The sequence below is a fragment of the Myotis brandtii genome, unplaced genomic scaffold (assembly GCF_000412655.1).
Source record: "Myotis brandtii unplaced genomic scaffold, ASM41265v1 scaffold797, whole genome shotgun sequence".
NCBI lineage: Eukaryota > Metazoa > Chordata > Mammalia > Chiroptera > Vespertilionidae > Myotis > Myotis brandtii.
Window position 1 is genome coordinate 620,463 of NW_005371210.1, and position 13,905 is coordinate 634,367.

Genomic DNA, 13,905 nt, shown 5'->3' on the forward strand with positions numbered 1-13,905 from the left:
CGTCAGGATCAGGAGAGGGGACACGCCCGGCACACGGCGGCTCACTGTGGGCCTTGGCACCGCTTATGGGCCGAGGGCATCAGTCAGCCGACAGCGTAAAGCTGCATCTCACAGCACTTCTCCAAAAGAACTATGTTCAAACCCCAGCATGGCTGCATTTTCTTCGGTGCTCCTCCCGCTCCTCCCATTAAAAACCAACTATAAAAACGGCCAGAGGGCCCTGACTGGTTTGGCTCAGTGGATAGAGCATCGGCCTGCGGACTGAAGGGTCCCAGGTTCGATTCCAGTCAAGGGCATGTACCTTGGTTGCGGGCACATCCCCAGTAGGGGGTGTGCAGGAGGCAGCTGATCCATGTTTCTCTCTCATCGATGTTTCTAACTCTCTATCCCTCTCCCTTCCTCTCTGTAAAAAATCAACAAAATATATTTAAAAAAAATAAAAATGGCCAGAGGCTAAAGGACACTGCCTATCTCCTCGCAGGGATCGTCTTGAGTGGCGGGATTTTGCTTGTCGGGTACAATGGGATAATCGCCATGGGGCCCAAAGGGGCTGTGGGGCTGACTCTGTCCTTCCCTAAAGGAGGCAAGGCCTCGCCCCAGGACCTGCTCTCACTGGGCGGTACCAGGTGTGCCACACCGTCTGCCCTGCCTTCCTCTCCAGTTCCCAGGCTCTCCATGCACCAAGAATTCCAAAGCTTCCTTTGTGGACATCCCCCCAATTTAATGTATACTTGGATACACCAGAGGGACTGTACTTGGGGAAAAGATAAACTAGAATTATACGGATGTGAAGGACGCCTCCGATCCCTACCTAAAGTTGAGGTTAAAGTGTTAGCTGAGTGAGCGTGAAATTGACAGGGCAGCCTGACACCACTCGGTGAGCAGCGTCCAGGCCTAGAGACCACGGGCCAAGCCTCCCTGACAAGACCACGAACACCGCTCAAGAGCTTTCTTCACCTCTGCGCCCCCAGGGAACTGAGCCGCCAAGCCATCGCCGCCTGGGACAGGGCGCCCTGTAGCCCCGTCTCCGCCACAGCAGCCCAATGGGCAGGACATGTGGGGCAGCCCTGGAGCCCACAACTCAACCAGATACTCAAAACCAGGGGCTTGGTTTTATAACATCCAATTCTTTTCCCTTGCGAGGTACAGAGTACAACAAAATTAGTCACTTTTATTTAAAGAAACATTAAAAATAAGTGTGCAAAATTAAATTTCATGATTAAATACACATGAAAGGAACATGCATACTTGACATTGAAACCCACATACAAAGTTAGCTGATTACACGACAGTGAAAGAACTGGCAAACGGAGGACTTGCCGCTGCAGATCCTGTTTGCTACCTGAAATCAAACCTGCAGCGAAGTTTCTTCAAAGGGGATTTGAGAACATCAGAAGCAGCCCCACCAGCACTGACACTGAGCCCACAGCTACGTGTTACCCAACGGTACAGTTATGTGCCCCTCACTCTCAACGTTAGTGTGCAGCTCTCCTTACAAGTGCTGGGGAGAGACAAGGTGGTGAGGCAGGAAGTGGAAGTGGCAGGGAGGGCTCCCCGCTCCGCTGAGATGTCGATGTTTCCCTTCAGATCCTCTAAGTGACGCTTTCTTCTGTGACTCACTGTAAAGTCTATGCACTGCTGTTCCCTGCACACAACGGGGAGTTTTCACCAGGAGACGCAGGTGATGCACAAGCGGCCTCCTCACCGGGGGGCCCCCCGTTTGCCTCGACTCCAACAGAAAGACAGGCCGCCAGCACGAGCGCACAGCCTAACCACAGGTGACAGTGGGCACAGGGACCACGACGGGACTCACAGCTGTCGCTCTTCATGTTCAAACGGGAGAAAATTCCTTCCTCCTTTTCTAAGGCAAGCTGCTGGTATGATTATTCTATTCAAATCTGGTTATAAGAACTAACATTTATACATCTGTCCATTTCCCCATTATAGACTCAGTGAAAACGACGGAATCTGTTGACAAAAACAAATTTCTACGTGTCCATCCTTTTCTCAACCCAGCCCCCAAGTCTGTTTGGAGCCCCGACTGCAGGTGGGAGGAAGCAGTGACCCAGTGAGGCTAGTGTCACGGCTGAACTACAGGAGCAAGCCGGCAGGCAGGCTCGGACGCTCGGAGCCACGAGTGTCCACGATGCCCGGGCGCTCATCCTTCCTTTAATACTGGAAATGCGAAGCCTTGCTTAGGAAACAGACAACCACATGTGGCTTCGAGACCAAGGTCCCCAGCGGTCCCTCCAGCCCGTCACCCACAAGGCCCAAAGGTGCCGGCACCAGCCCCAGAAGTTTGAGGGGCACACTCAGCACTTTGGGGGCACTCGGCCGTGGGTGTTGATTGCACTCTGGGTGAAGAGTCACAGCTTGTCGTCGGTCATTTCTAGAAACTGGGCGTAGACATCCCGGATGCACTCCCCCTTGGGGTTGAACAGGAATTTGTAGTAGCTGCCGTCTGCACAGATTGCTGCAACAGAAGGAGACCATCTTACTCACGGTTCTTCCCACAAAGTGAAAGCAAGCAGCCCTTGCTCAGCTGAACTGCAAAGGGCCACGCGGAGCACCAAGCAGTTGACTGTACATGGCTTTGTGGACGGCCAGGGCTCCCCATCCTTACTGAGCACATAGGTGCCCGAGTCCCAACTGTTCTGGGAGTGCTGCTGGCCATGGGAAAAACCCTCTTTGGTCATCAGTTAAAAAAACAACCGATCTGCCCGCAGGACTTCCTGGGAAACCTCGGAGGGCAGGGAGCTGGTAACATCTCACGTGGCTGTGCAGACCGAGGGGGACACGGGGCCCCCAGCAGGGCTGGGCTAGCGCAGCCAACACTGGGGCTGGGGGCCTTGTCATTCTCCTCAGGCAGGACCACTTACCAATGACAGCGTTTGGCTCTGTTCCAAAGGCACAAATGCATGGAGAGCCTGAGGGGACCTGAAACTTGGAAAAACTCCACTTGGAACTGAAGTATTTTGGAAGGAAACTGGCTGATGCCAAACTATGAGGACAAGGAAGGAAAGAAAAGAAGTTACATTCACTTATCTTAAAGCTACCGCTCTGTTTATCACAGTCTTAGCCTTAATAATTTGAATTCTATTTTTGCTTTTAATTTTTTGTTTTTCACACGAAAAAACGAAGGCCTTACAAATGGCTTTATAATAACCCCAGAAGCCATCAGCACCAGAAGGGACACAGGCTCCCGACTGTCACTAAATTTCTAAACACAGCGAACACGGACAGCCACAGGCACGCAGGACCGAGTGCCTGCGTCCTCAGCGGGCATTTTCTAAGGAGGGGACAACAGGAAGTATCAAATCGTCTGCACTGGTTTTCAAAGAATCAAAGGAACGACCATGAAGAAGCCCCGCTGGGTGCCTCACGGCTCTGCCCCATGAAGCAACAGCGAGTCCGTTCGCTCTGGAAACCTACCTGGACTGCTTATTCCTTTTTGGGTCCTCAGCAGCGAAGATGTGCACTGTGCCGTGGTCACTGGACACGCAGATGAGGGATGCGTCCTGATTGAAGTTGATGCTGCAGAGAAATCGGACAACGCTCGGGTCTCATGTGGGTGCCAAGGAGCCCAGCCCCAGCCCCAACCACAGCCACAAGCCCGCCGAGCTGCCACCTTGGCCGTCCCACACTCAGGACAGCAATGTAAGGACCACCCCTCCTTGAACAAGCCCACAGCGCTCGCGACCATGGAACCCGGGGTCAAAGCACAGCACCCCAGTGTCACAGCAGGCCTCTCCCTGGGCACAGACACGCTGGATGCTGGGGACAGGGAGGACTTCCTGCAGCCCCAGGGCCTGAGGCTGCCCCACACGCCACTGGGTGAGAAAACCTCCACCTCTCCAACCACCCTGCTCCCTGCAGTGCAGGCTACCCCTTTGGAGGTAGACGGGCTGGGGAGGGGCCGAGAGCAGACAGACAGGAGAGCATGCTGCCACCACAGGCCCCACAGGCACACGCACTACGTTTATATATGAATTACGTTCTTAACTCCCAGACCCAAATGCTGCTCAGCACCTACAAGAGCCACAGATGCAAAGAATGGAATCCTGCCCACCCAGGGGTCCAGCACCTCAGTCCTGCCGACACCAGGGGCGTGGTAGCAGCTACGATGGAGAAAGCAGCTCAGACTCCCAGAGGCGGCTAAGTAATTACAGAGGAGCCAACAGGTCTCTAACATTTGCCATAAAATACCCCAGAAAAATAAGCTGGGGGGAAAGTGAAGAGGTAAAATAAAATGGGACAATACTGATAAATGCTCAAGTAGGGTGATGGTTAATGGTAATTATAATACTCTTTCTACTTTTGTACATATTCCCATAATAAACGGTAAAATTAGTACTAATAAAATGAGCCGACACATGCCCCCCACCAACACAGCATAGCCGCCTCCTGCCAGCTGCCCAGGGGTCTCGCCTATCGCTCCACATCATACGGGGCCCATTTCAATGCACCACCCAAGCCATGCCTTGTCTCCGTGGAAACGCGGCCACCCTTACCAGTAAATATTGGCTGCTTGAGATCCTCTTCGCAGCTCCTGGATTAAATGCCCTGATGAAGTATCAAATATTCTTATAAGGGTCCCCTTTGAAAAACAGTGAAGTGTTTCATTATCAAAGATTCACAACGTTTTAGTTTTTTCACCGAGATCTATTCACAAAACCACTAGCCCTACAACCGTTCTCCCAAATTCACCCACATCATCTAAAACCCGACGTTTCCCTCCACTGTTCCCAAGAATGGGCTGGTGGCTCTTTGATGAGACAGCTCTGGGCAAGGTCCAAGGGGTGAGAGACTTGGGACCCTTGACTGACCCTGGGCATCTGCTCCCTGCAGACACCCAAGAGCACACGGAGGCCAGGCTGACCTGTCCCTTGAGTGCCGTCAACTCATGTCTAAAGAAATGGCACCTTCACTGTAACCCCCACAGCCAGTTAGGAAAAGCAAGGCTGCAATTCTGCCCACAGATGAGGCTGCCCAGGTCCAATGACCTCTGGACCGGCCATGTCAACGACCACTTGTTTCCTGCGGAGCCCATCCGTGAGGTCCTCGGGGTGGGTGGGCTCCGGCAGGACCACGCCCTCCAGGGCAGGGACACAACCCTTACTTTTTCAGATGCAGTTGCAATTCTTGTTCCCTGCAGGTTGAGAGCAATGCAGCTCAGAACGCCCTCGTGGGCAGGAATGTCCACAGGCGGCTTCTCGGTGCTGGCCAGATCCACGAGCTGCACGTGGCCCGTGTGTGTCCCGGGGAAGGCCAGGAGGGAGTTGTTGCTATTCGGGCACAGGACACAGAGGCCTAAACAGAGACAGAGAAAAACTGTCAAGGATTCAAAACCATCTTCAAAGCCTCTGCTTTCCCACATGCAAAGCCTTGTCCAACCTGCTCTCTGCTCTCCAGTTCCCAAGGAAAAAAGTGAGAATTATTTGTGGGTTTCCATTTGTATCAGAATCAAAAAAGGGTACTAGAGGGCCAAGTGAAACTACCTCCCATGAGACCTTCTCATAACTGGAAACATTTGCTGAACTTATTGAATAAACTTTATCAAATGTCTGTCTTCCATGGTGTCAGGCACTGAGAATGCAAAATTGTAAAACGTGAAAACTGCTCCATTAACAACAGCAAAAGAACACAAAATACTTAAGAATAAATTCAACAACAGAATTTAAGACCCTGTTACACGTTGCAAAGGAAAACCAAAGTTCTAATAGATGGAGCTACACTATGACCATGGATTGGAATCTACATTCACAGTTAAAATCTCCCCAAGCTTTTTTGAAGAAAGAGACAAGCTGATACTAAAAGTTATAAGGAAAGATCCTGGAATAGCAAAAAAAGATTTATGTAAAGTAAGGACAAGTTTGGAGGACTTATACCACCTAGTTGCAAGAAATATTTTAAAGCTCCAAAAATCAAGGCAGTATGGTGCTGACATGACGACAGAAACACAGCTCACTGGAACAGACTAAGGAATCCAGAATATTCTTACACTTAATCTGATTTTTTAAAAGTATGTTTTTATTGATTGCAGAGAAAGGAAGGGAGAGGGAAAGATAGAGACATCAAGAATGAGAGAGAATCATTGATGGGCTGCCTCCTGCACGCCCCACACTGGGGATAGAGCCCACAACCCGGGCATGTGCCCTGACCTGGAATAGAACCGTGACCTCCTGGTTCCTAGGTCGTCACTCAACCTCTGAGCCACAGCAGCCAGGCACACTTAATTTGATCAGATTATATCAAGAATTCTTTCCAGTCAGTATTAAAATGAACAATTTTAAAACGGGCAGAAGATCTGAAGATACTTCACACTAAAGATACACAACTGGCGATAAAGCACATGGAGACACTCCCGTCCCAAGTCCTCAAGGAGATACCACCACACCTAGAACACCGTCTAAAGTTAAAAGACTGACAATACCAAGTGCTGGCAACTGGAACGCTCATAGATCACTGATGGAGTGCAAAATTTGCTAGTTTTCTGTAGAATTAGATGTGTGTTACAATATGACCCAGCAATTACACTCCTCAGTATTTATTCAGGAGAAACGAAAAATGTAAGTTTTTTATTTATTGATTTCCAAGAGAGAGGGAGGGGGTAGAGAGAGAGGGAGATTAGAGGTAGGTTGATCTGCTGCTCCACTTACTCATGCGCTCACTGGCTGACTCCGCTACGTGCCACAACCTTAGAGCATCAGGATGACGCTCTCACCCACCCAGCTACCCAGCAGGGCTCCACACAGAGATCTGTGTGTCAACATTCCCAGCAGCTTCTAACGAATAACAAAGTCAGCCACAAGGCATCTTGCCTCCAGAAGAAAAAGGAAAGGAAACGCCTCAGAATTTAATAAAAACACAGATTCCAGGGCCCATACAGAGCTCCCGAATGGCTGACAATCTCCCTGGAGCCTTGTGAGGGCCCCTGATAAAGGGGCCACTGCCTAGGAGGCTGGCCTTGGAAGGGTCGCCCAGGAGGAAGTAGAGCAGCGGTTCTCAACCTGTGGGTCGAGACCCCTTTGGGGGTCGAACGACCCTTTCACAGGGGTCGCCTAAGACCATCAGAAAACAGATATATAATTACTTATTGTTTTGTGATTAATCACTATGCTTTAATTATGTTCAATTTGTAACAATGAAAATACATCCTGCATATCAGATATTTACATGACCATTCATAACAGTAGCAACATTACAGTTATGAAGTAGCAACGAAAATAATTTTATGGTTGGGGGTCACCACAACATGAGGAACTGTATTAAAGGGTCGTGGTGTTAGGAAGGTTGAGAACCACTGAAGTAGAGGGAGCAAGTGCCCCAATACACCTCAGGACCACCTCACGCAGCAAGGCCCTCAGGCAGACCAGCCTGGAGGTCTCGGCATCCTCTGAATCTCTTACCTTTAGGGTTATAGCAGGTTTCAAAGACGTGCAATTGGTGGGGATTGTGTGTGAATGTAAACACCTTAATCATAGAGTCCAAAACAACCACAATTCTAGAAAGAAAAAAAAAATAAATCAGAATTCCTCCCCCAAAACAAAACTCAAATATTTTGGGATATCTGCTCTTATCATTTTGAACCTTAGAAACTCTAAACACCATAAAAGGATTATTCTTGCTTGAATCTGGGGCCCTGCAGGTCTTTGGAGCAAGTCACATAGGAGCAACCTGAGGGTGAGGTCAGCACCGAGGAGCAAACGCCTCTCACCTGGGTAGAGGCTGGCTAATGAGCTTTCTGAGATTTAAAGAGATATTATCAAATGGTCCACCTGGAGTAAGAACCAAGTAGAATACAAGGGGCTGAAATGACATTTCTGTGCTTTCAGATCGGTCTGGATACTTTAGAAATGCCAGGAAGTGGGAGGTCCTGGATTTGGCTCCACTATTTGCATCACTAAGGGTCTCTGGAAATAACAAACCTAAGAATGTAGGGATGACATTCATCTTGTTCAGTGTCTTGTTCTCCACAGCTGAATATGTAAACCCTATCAAATTAAATCCAAATTAGGGAAGCTTTGTTCTACCTTGCTACCCACAATACTGCCCTAAACACTCTGAAGGCAACAGCTGAGAAAGAAACCCGCTCTCAACAAGGGGAGACACCATCTCCATAAGGAGTTTCCAACTATTCCTGCATCTCCAAAGTGAGCACAGGTACTGAGACAGCTTTTGGAAAAGCTGGTTCCAAACCTGTGTCTTCCGTCAGCACCTGCTGGGTGGAGACCGCTCTCCTGAGGACTGAGAGCCACTGAGGGCAGCGCCAGGCCGAGGCAGGTGCGTTTCATCTATGCCCCTGACCCCTGACCCCTGACCTCAAAAGGACCATCGGAGGCCAATAAAATTCACCGCCTTCCTTGCAGTAACATAAATCATCCTATGTCCTTTGGATCATAAACCACAGTCATCACATTTTTTTTCCCTGTCATACATTCATGAGGTTTCCATTTATTGTGTCATTAATTTTTTAAAATTCTTTATTGTAGCCATCATATTTCAATACATCATTTTCCTGAACACTTTCTTCCTTCAACATAAAAGTATTTCGGCCACCTTCTGAGAAAGTGACTATTCCACTTTTAGAAATTGGATACCAAACCTACCTATCTCGCCGCAATTTGACAGCCTTGACTTCTGTAGAAAATTCTATTTCAATAACAGTCTTCTTTTTCAGGTCATCCCAGATCATCACTGAAATATCAGAAAGAATGGATGAACACAATACTGAGCAGGCCACTCTGAAGGGATCCTACACCAGTCACCTGACCAGGCAGAGCTGGTTCTCTCACTCCCAGGTCTAAACCCACCCCCTCAGGACTTTTTATTAGACACAATTATTAAATACACGATGACTTTACCTTTGTTGGGAGGGTATTTTGGCTTCTTCCCACCACCAACTAAAGCTAAATAGTTGCAGCGGAATAACATTTCAACATGGCCAACTCCTCCTTCCAGAAATTCTGAAATGATATTAAAAAGAAGTTAGTATGTATATTTTATAATTTAAAAAAAAAGGAAAAAGAGGTGAAACTAACAGTTGGCATTTGACTTTAATCAGCAACTTAAAGTATCTAGCTACCATCAGAAATGAGAATGGTGACTGAATAGGAAAATAATTAGCTACGAGCTACAGACATCTCTCAGCATCCTGTCACCCATCAACTATTTTCATGCATAAACGCTGAGCACGTAGCACCCTAAGAAGCCAATATAGCAAAATATGACATATCTAAATTCGTATTTTATGGTATAGCAAAACCTGTAAGCTGAGAAAGCAAGCTAAACACTTTAATGCAAAAACCGAGTTTTTAAAAATCATTTAAACACTTCTTCCACTAAAGTTTGAAATGCTCAAAAATATTCATAAGCTATATTAAGAGGAAAATAAATGTCAGATTTTCAATGGCCTCCAGGACAGAAGACGGTGCTCTCTCAGGAAGGTGGAGCGAGCCCCAGTGAGAAGTGTCGGGGCTCGGAGACGCAGGTCCCACCACTGTGCTGTTTGTCGTAGAGCAGGGCTGCCCCACCCGTTCTCCACAGCCTTGCTCTCTGGTCTGAAATGACTTTGAGCTCCTGGTTAGTGAGGGCACAGCAAAGGGCAAGTGAGTACAAAACCTCTAGAAATTAGAAGTCAACCTGAGAATCAGCTCCTACCTGTCCAGTCACAGCTGCACGGATGTGTGGTGTCTTTCTCTTAGCTTATTTTTTAGATTCTTCCATGCCTATTATTATTTTGTTCTCTTTTATTGCTGCTAGTAATCAACTCTTTAACTCCTCTCCATGATTCTGAGTCAATTTAAGTAAAAAGTATCCTGAAATTTGCAAGTCAAGCTGTTTCAAAATATTTTGTAACTATTTATCTGTATAAAGCAGTTGTCTTAATTCACTATCAATCCAAACAAAACGAACAGATGTCAGATGCGTGGGCGACTAACAGGAGTCCCCCAGCAATGCTGCCGCTGCAGATGGTGGGGGCACACGCTTGCCCAGAGCTTCATGTGTGCCCAGCACTAATCTGTGCTTGTTCATGTTCCACCTCATTCCTCTTCACAATAACCGTAGGCAGTTGTCCTCCTTTTAGACCCAGAGAAGGCGAAAGCCTTGCCCAAGGTCACACAGCAACCTGATAAGGGCCAGAGCCAAGATCCGGCTCTAAGCAATGTGGGTGGTGCAGTCTGGCCCTTCATTACCAGGCTACCCTGTCTTCCTCCAATAAATGAAAGTTACAGACATCAGGGTACAAAAGAAATTCCTACATATAAAGCACCACTTACTGGTTTACATACCAGGCTGTACATAAGATTTCCTTTGACAAAGGGGTTCCACTATTTAAAAAAAATAAATCTGAAAATGTGGAGTATTGTTAAAATGAAAGGGGGCTGTTTAATGGAGCACCAGGATGCAGTAACTTCCTCTTACAGATGAGAAATTTCTAGCATCAGAAAATGTAACTTGTACATTGAATAAAAACCACAACTACAACTGCAGGAAGAAAAAGGATCTTTCTCTCTTCCTAGGATTATCTGAGATTGGTTCATCCATGGGGCAGTGCTTGATTCTCCCATCAGGACCAGGAAACACTAAAAGCTTAAGAAAAATATGTAGGAGGAAAAAACAAATTGAAAAAATTCTATCAGTAAATTTAACATTTTTCCTGTCAAATGGGAAAGGCCTACCATTATTTTATTTTAATAACAGAATTCCTGATTCCAGCTTGTACTCCATGAAAACATAATTTTATTGCTACAGATATTTCTAAGTGGGTCACTCACTAAGAGTTAGTCCCATCCGCTGTAATTAAACCCATCATTTGAGTTCTCTACAATATTACCTTCACCGAGGGGTGAAAATGGTCTAGATCAGTGGTCGGCAAATTGTGGCTCTCGAGCCACATGCGGCTCTTTGGCCCCTTGAGTGTGGCTCTTCCACAAAATACCGACTTCTGCCCATGGGCCACGAAGTTTCAATCGCACTGTATGTGCGCGCCCACACGTGGTATTTTGTGGAAGAGCCACACGCAAGGGGCCAAAGAGCCGCATGTGGCTCACGAGCCGCAGTTTGCCGACCACTGGTCTAGATCAACTACACCTTGTTCCTCCAGACACAGAAGACAGATGCTTCAAAGTTGACAATTCACTGGAGAAATCAGTCGGGCCAATGCCCACGATGTCACCACTGTATCCTAGCCCTACAAGAGCCAGGCACCGTAGAAGCTCAAAGAAAGAAAGAAAAAAAGAAAGAAAGAGAACAGCTCCATCCAAGTTGATGGAGGACTATGGACCCTATATTTACTTCTCAAAACCAGCTGTGTCCATCTCTCCCTTCCCCCCGCCGCCTCCTCCATCTACAGGATAAAATTTAGACTATGAGGGTTGGAAAGGAGAGAAACCATGAAATGTTGGTTACTTCTTACCTTGTTTCTCTTTTTCTTTTAGTGGGTCGGTGTTATAGACTCGGAATCCATTTTCCATCCCACATGCAAAACATCCTAAAGTGAAAGACACATTAATCAGCTCGCTGGGTCTAGAGAAAGTGGCCACTCCTAAGAATGCCAGCAGATGCACAGACCACACAGACATGGTTTTCACAGGCCACAACCACTTCCCTGTGGGCAGTTATTAAATGACTAGAGGCCCGGTGCACAAAATTCGTGCAGGGGGGGGGGGTCCCCTCAACCCAGTCTGCACCCTCTCCAATCCAGGACCCCTTGGGGGATGTCCGACTGCCAGTTTAAGCCCGATCCTGGCCTAAACCAGCATTTGGACATCCCTCTCACAATCCTGGACCGCTGGCTCCTAATCGCTCAACTGCCTGGTCACCCCTGTCCCCGCTGCCAGCCTGATCACCCCTCACTGCCTCTGTGTGCCGGCCTGATCACCCCTAACTGCCCCCTGATGCCAGCCAGGTCACCCCCAACTGCCCTCTCCCTGCCGGCCTGGTCACTCCTAACTGCCCCCCCCCCCCCCCCCCCCCCCCCCCCCCCCCCCCCCCCCCCCCCCCCCCGTCCCCCCCCCCCCCCCCCCCCCCCCCCAAACTGGCCCCCTGCCAGCCTGGTTGCCCCTCACGGCGCCCCCACCGGCCTGGTCACCCCACGCAGCCTGCTGTTTAGTTGTTTGGTCATCCCTCACTAAGCCCCCTAACAGCCTTGTCGCCCCATGTAGCCTGCTTGTTCAGTCATTTGGTCGTCCCTCACTAACCCCCCCTGCCGGCCTGGTCATAGGCAGCCATCTTGTGAGGGCGTGAGGGTTAATTTGCATATTACTCTTCATTATATAGGAAGTGCACATCCTAGCACAACAGTGTCATTTGTCATCCCGTGCACTGAAAGGTTGCCTATTTGATTCCCCATCAGGGCACATGCCTGCGTTGCAGGCTTGATCCCTGGTAGGGGGCATGCAGAAGGCAGCCCATTGATGTTCTGCTATCACATCTATGTTTCTCTGTCTTTCTCTCCCTTCCTCTCTCTCTAAAAATCAACTAAAATGTTTTAAAAAATATTTTAAAAATAACCTTTAATGAGGCTTTTATAAAATTATAAACGTCACTGGTTTCTTAATTAGCATCATTTGAGCACAATAATTACACTGAAACTTAATATAAAGAAAACTCCTTTGGCATTAAGGCAGGTACATATATAAGAATTATTTTCTTGCACTAATGGTTTCAAGTCACTTGCTGTTGAGTATTTTTCTAAAGTTCTCTCTCCCTTCCCTTCCTATCAGCCAGACATCTCTTTTCACTGAAAGCATATTTCTTAAGGAGTTGTTATATCATTGTTAATGTCTTGAAGCGTTCTTAGTTACTATAAAAACTTATTACCTACTGTCCTTCCTCTGGTAATCTAAGCCCACAATGTTCAGCCACAAATCATTGCCCAAAGTCCAATATCTGGCCCCAAACACATTCGAACCTCATTATTACTTTCTTCACAACCCCTGCCCTTAGACCAAACCTAAACCACCTGTGGTCACCCATGTGGCCATTCATTTAGCCCAAGTCATACACACCTGTCCCAACCTTTCCACCTTTGGTCTAACTGCCGCCTCCTCCACGACCTACCGCCAAGGCTGGAAGTAAACTGGCCTCCTCTCAACTTAAAGAAAACCTCTAGACCAGTGATGGCGAACCTATGACACGCGTGTCAGAGGTGACACGCGAACTCATTTTTTTGGTTGATTTTTCTTTGTTAAATGGCATTTAAATATATAAAATAAGTATCAAAAATATAAGTCTTTGTTTTACTATGGTTGCAAATATCAAAAAATGTCTATATGTGACACGGCACCAGAGTTAAGTTAGGGTTTTTCAAAATGCTGACACACCGAGCTCAAAAGGTTCGCCATCACTGGTCTAGTCCCTACCTCACAGCCTGCATACCCGCCACCCCTCACCGTGGTTTTTCTGATATATTTCAGCTCTCCTTTCACAACCCCTGTGCACAGGTCCTAGCACAGCACGAGCAGAGTAAACACAGGCCAGGAGAGCAAGGCAAGCACGGCACTGTCTATTCAACATTATCTTCACAGACGCTGGCTCCTACGGCACCTGCTGATTCTCCCCAAAAACAAAACTTGCGAAGCCCACGCAGAAGTTCTTGGCGGCCTGTCCCTGAGCAGCAGCTGCTCCTCCTTTTCTTCCCAATGGTGAGACCTCGTAAACCTGCAGCGGAGACGTAGCTCCACATCCCAGTCCTCCCAGCTCTCCCCTCCGGCACAAATCACCCAGTGGCCACAGCTGGGATCAAAATGTGAAAAAAAACCCTATATAATAAAGGGGTAATATGCAAATTAAACCTCACGCCCTCACAAGATGGCTGCCTATGACCAGGCTGGCAGGGGGGGTTAGTGAGGGACGACCAAACGACTGAACAGCAGGCTGTGTGGGGCGACCAGGCCAGCG

The 13,905-nt window shown here is 48.0% G+C and overlaps 1 protein-coding gene across 1 annotated transcript in view; it reads right to left on the reverse strand.

Annotated features, from left to right (window-relative positions):
• Positions 1 to 1,144: 1,144 nt before the first annotated feature.
• The window catches only part of WDR45B (WD repeat domain 45B), a 36,569-nt gene continuing 23,808 nt past the window's right edge, over positions 1,145 to 13,905 (reverse strand). Inside the window, exons 4-12 of the mRNA XM_014531257.1 lie at positions 11,420 to 11,495; positions 8,865 to 8,966; positions 8,610 to 8,697; positions 7,410 to 7,504; positions 5,120 to 5,310; positions 4,512 to 4,597; positions 3,433 to 3,534; positions 2,880 to 3,001; positions 1,145 to 2,473 (exon numbers count right to left, since the gene is read on the reverse strand). Of these exons, the coding sequence (XP_014386743.1) occupies positions 2,367 to 2,473; positions 2,880 to 3,001; positions 3,433 to 3,534; positions 4,512 to 4,597; positions 5,120 to 5,310; positions 7,410 to 7,504; positions 8,610 to 8,697; positions 8,865 to 8,966; positions 11,420 to 11,477 (951 nt within the window). The 5' untranslated portion in view covers positions 11,478 to 11,495 and the 3' untranslated portion in view covers positions 1,145 to 2,366. The remainder of the gene's footprint in view (positions 2,474 to 2,879; positions 3,002 to 3,432; positions 3,535 to 4,511; positions 4,598 to 5,119; positions 5,311 to 7,409; positions 7,505 to 8,609; positions 8,698 to 8,864; positions 8,967 to 11,419; positions 11,496 to 13,905) is intronic.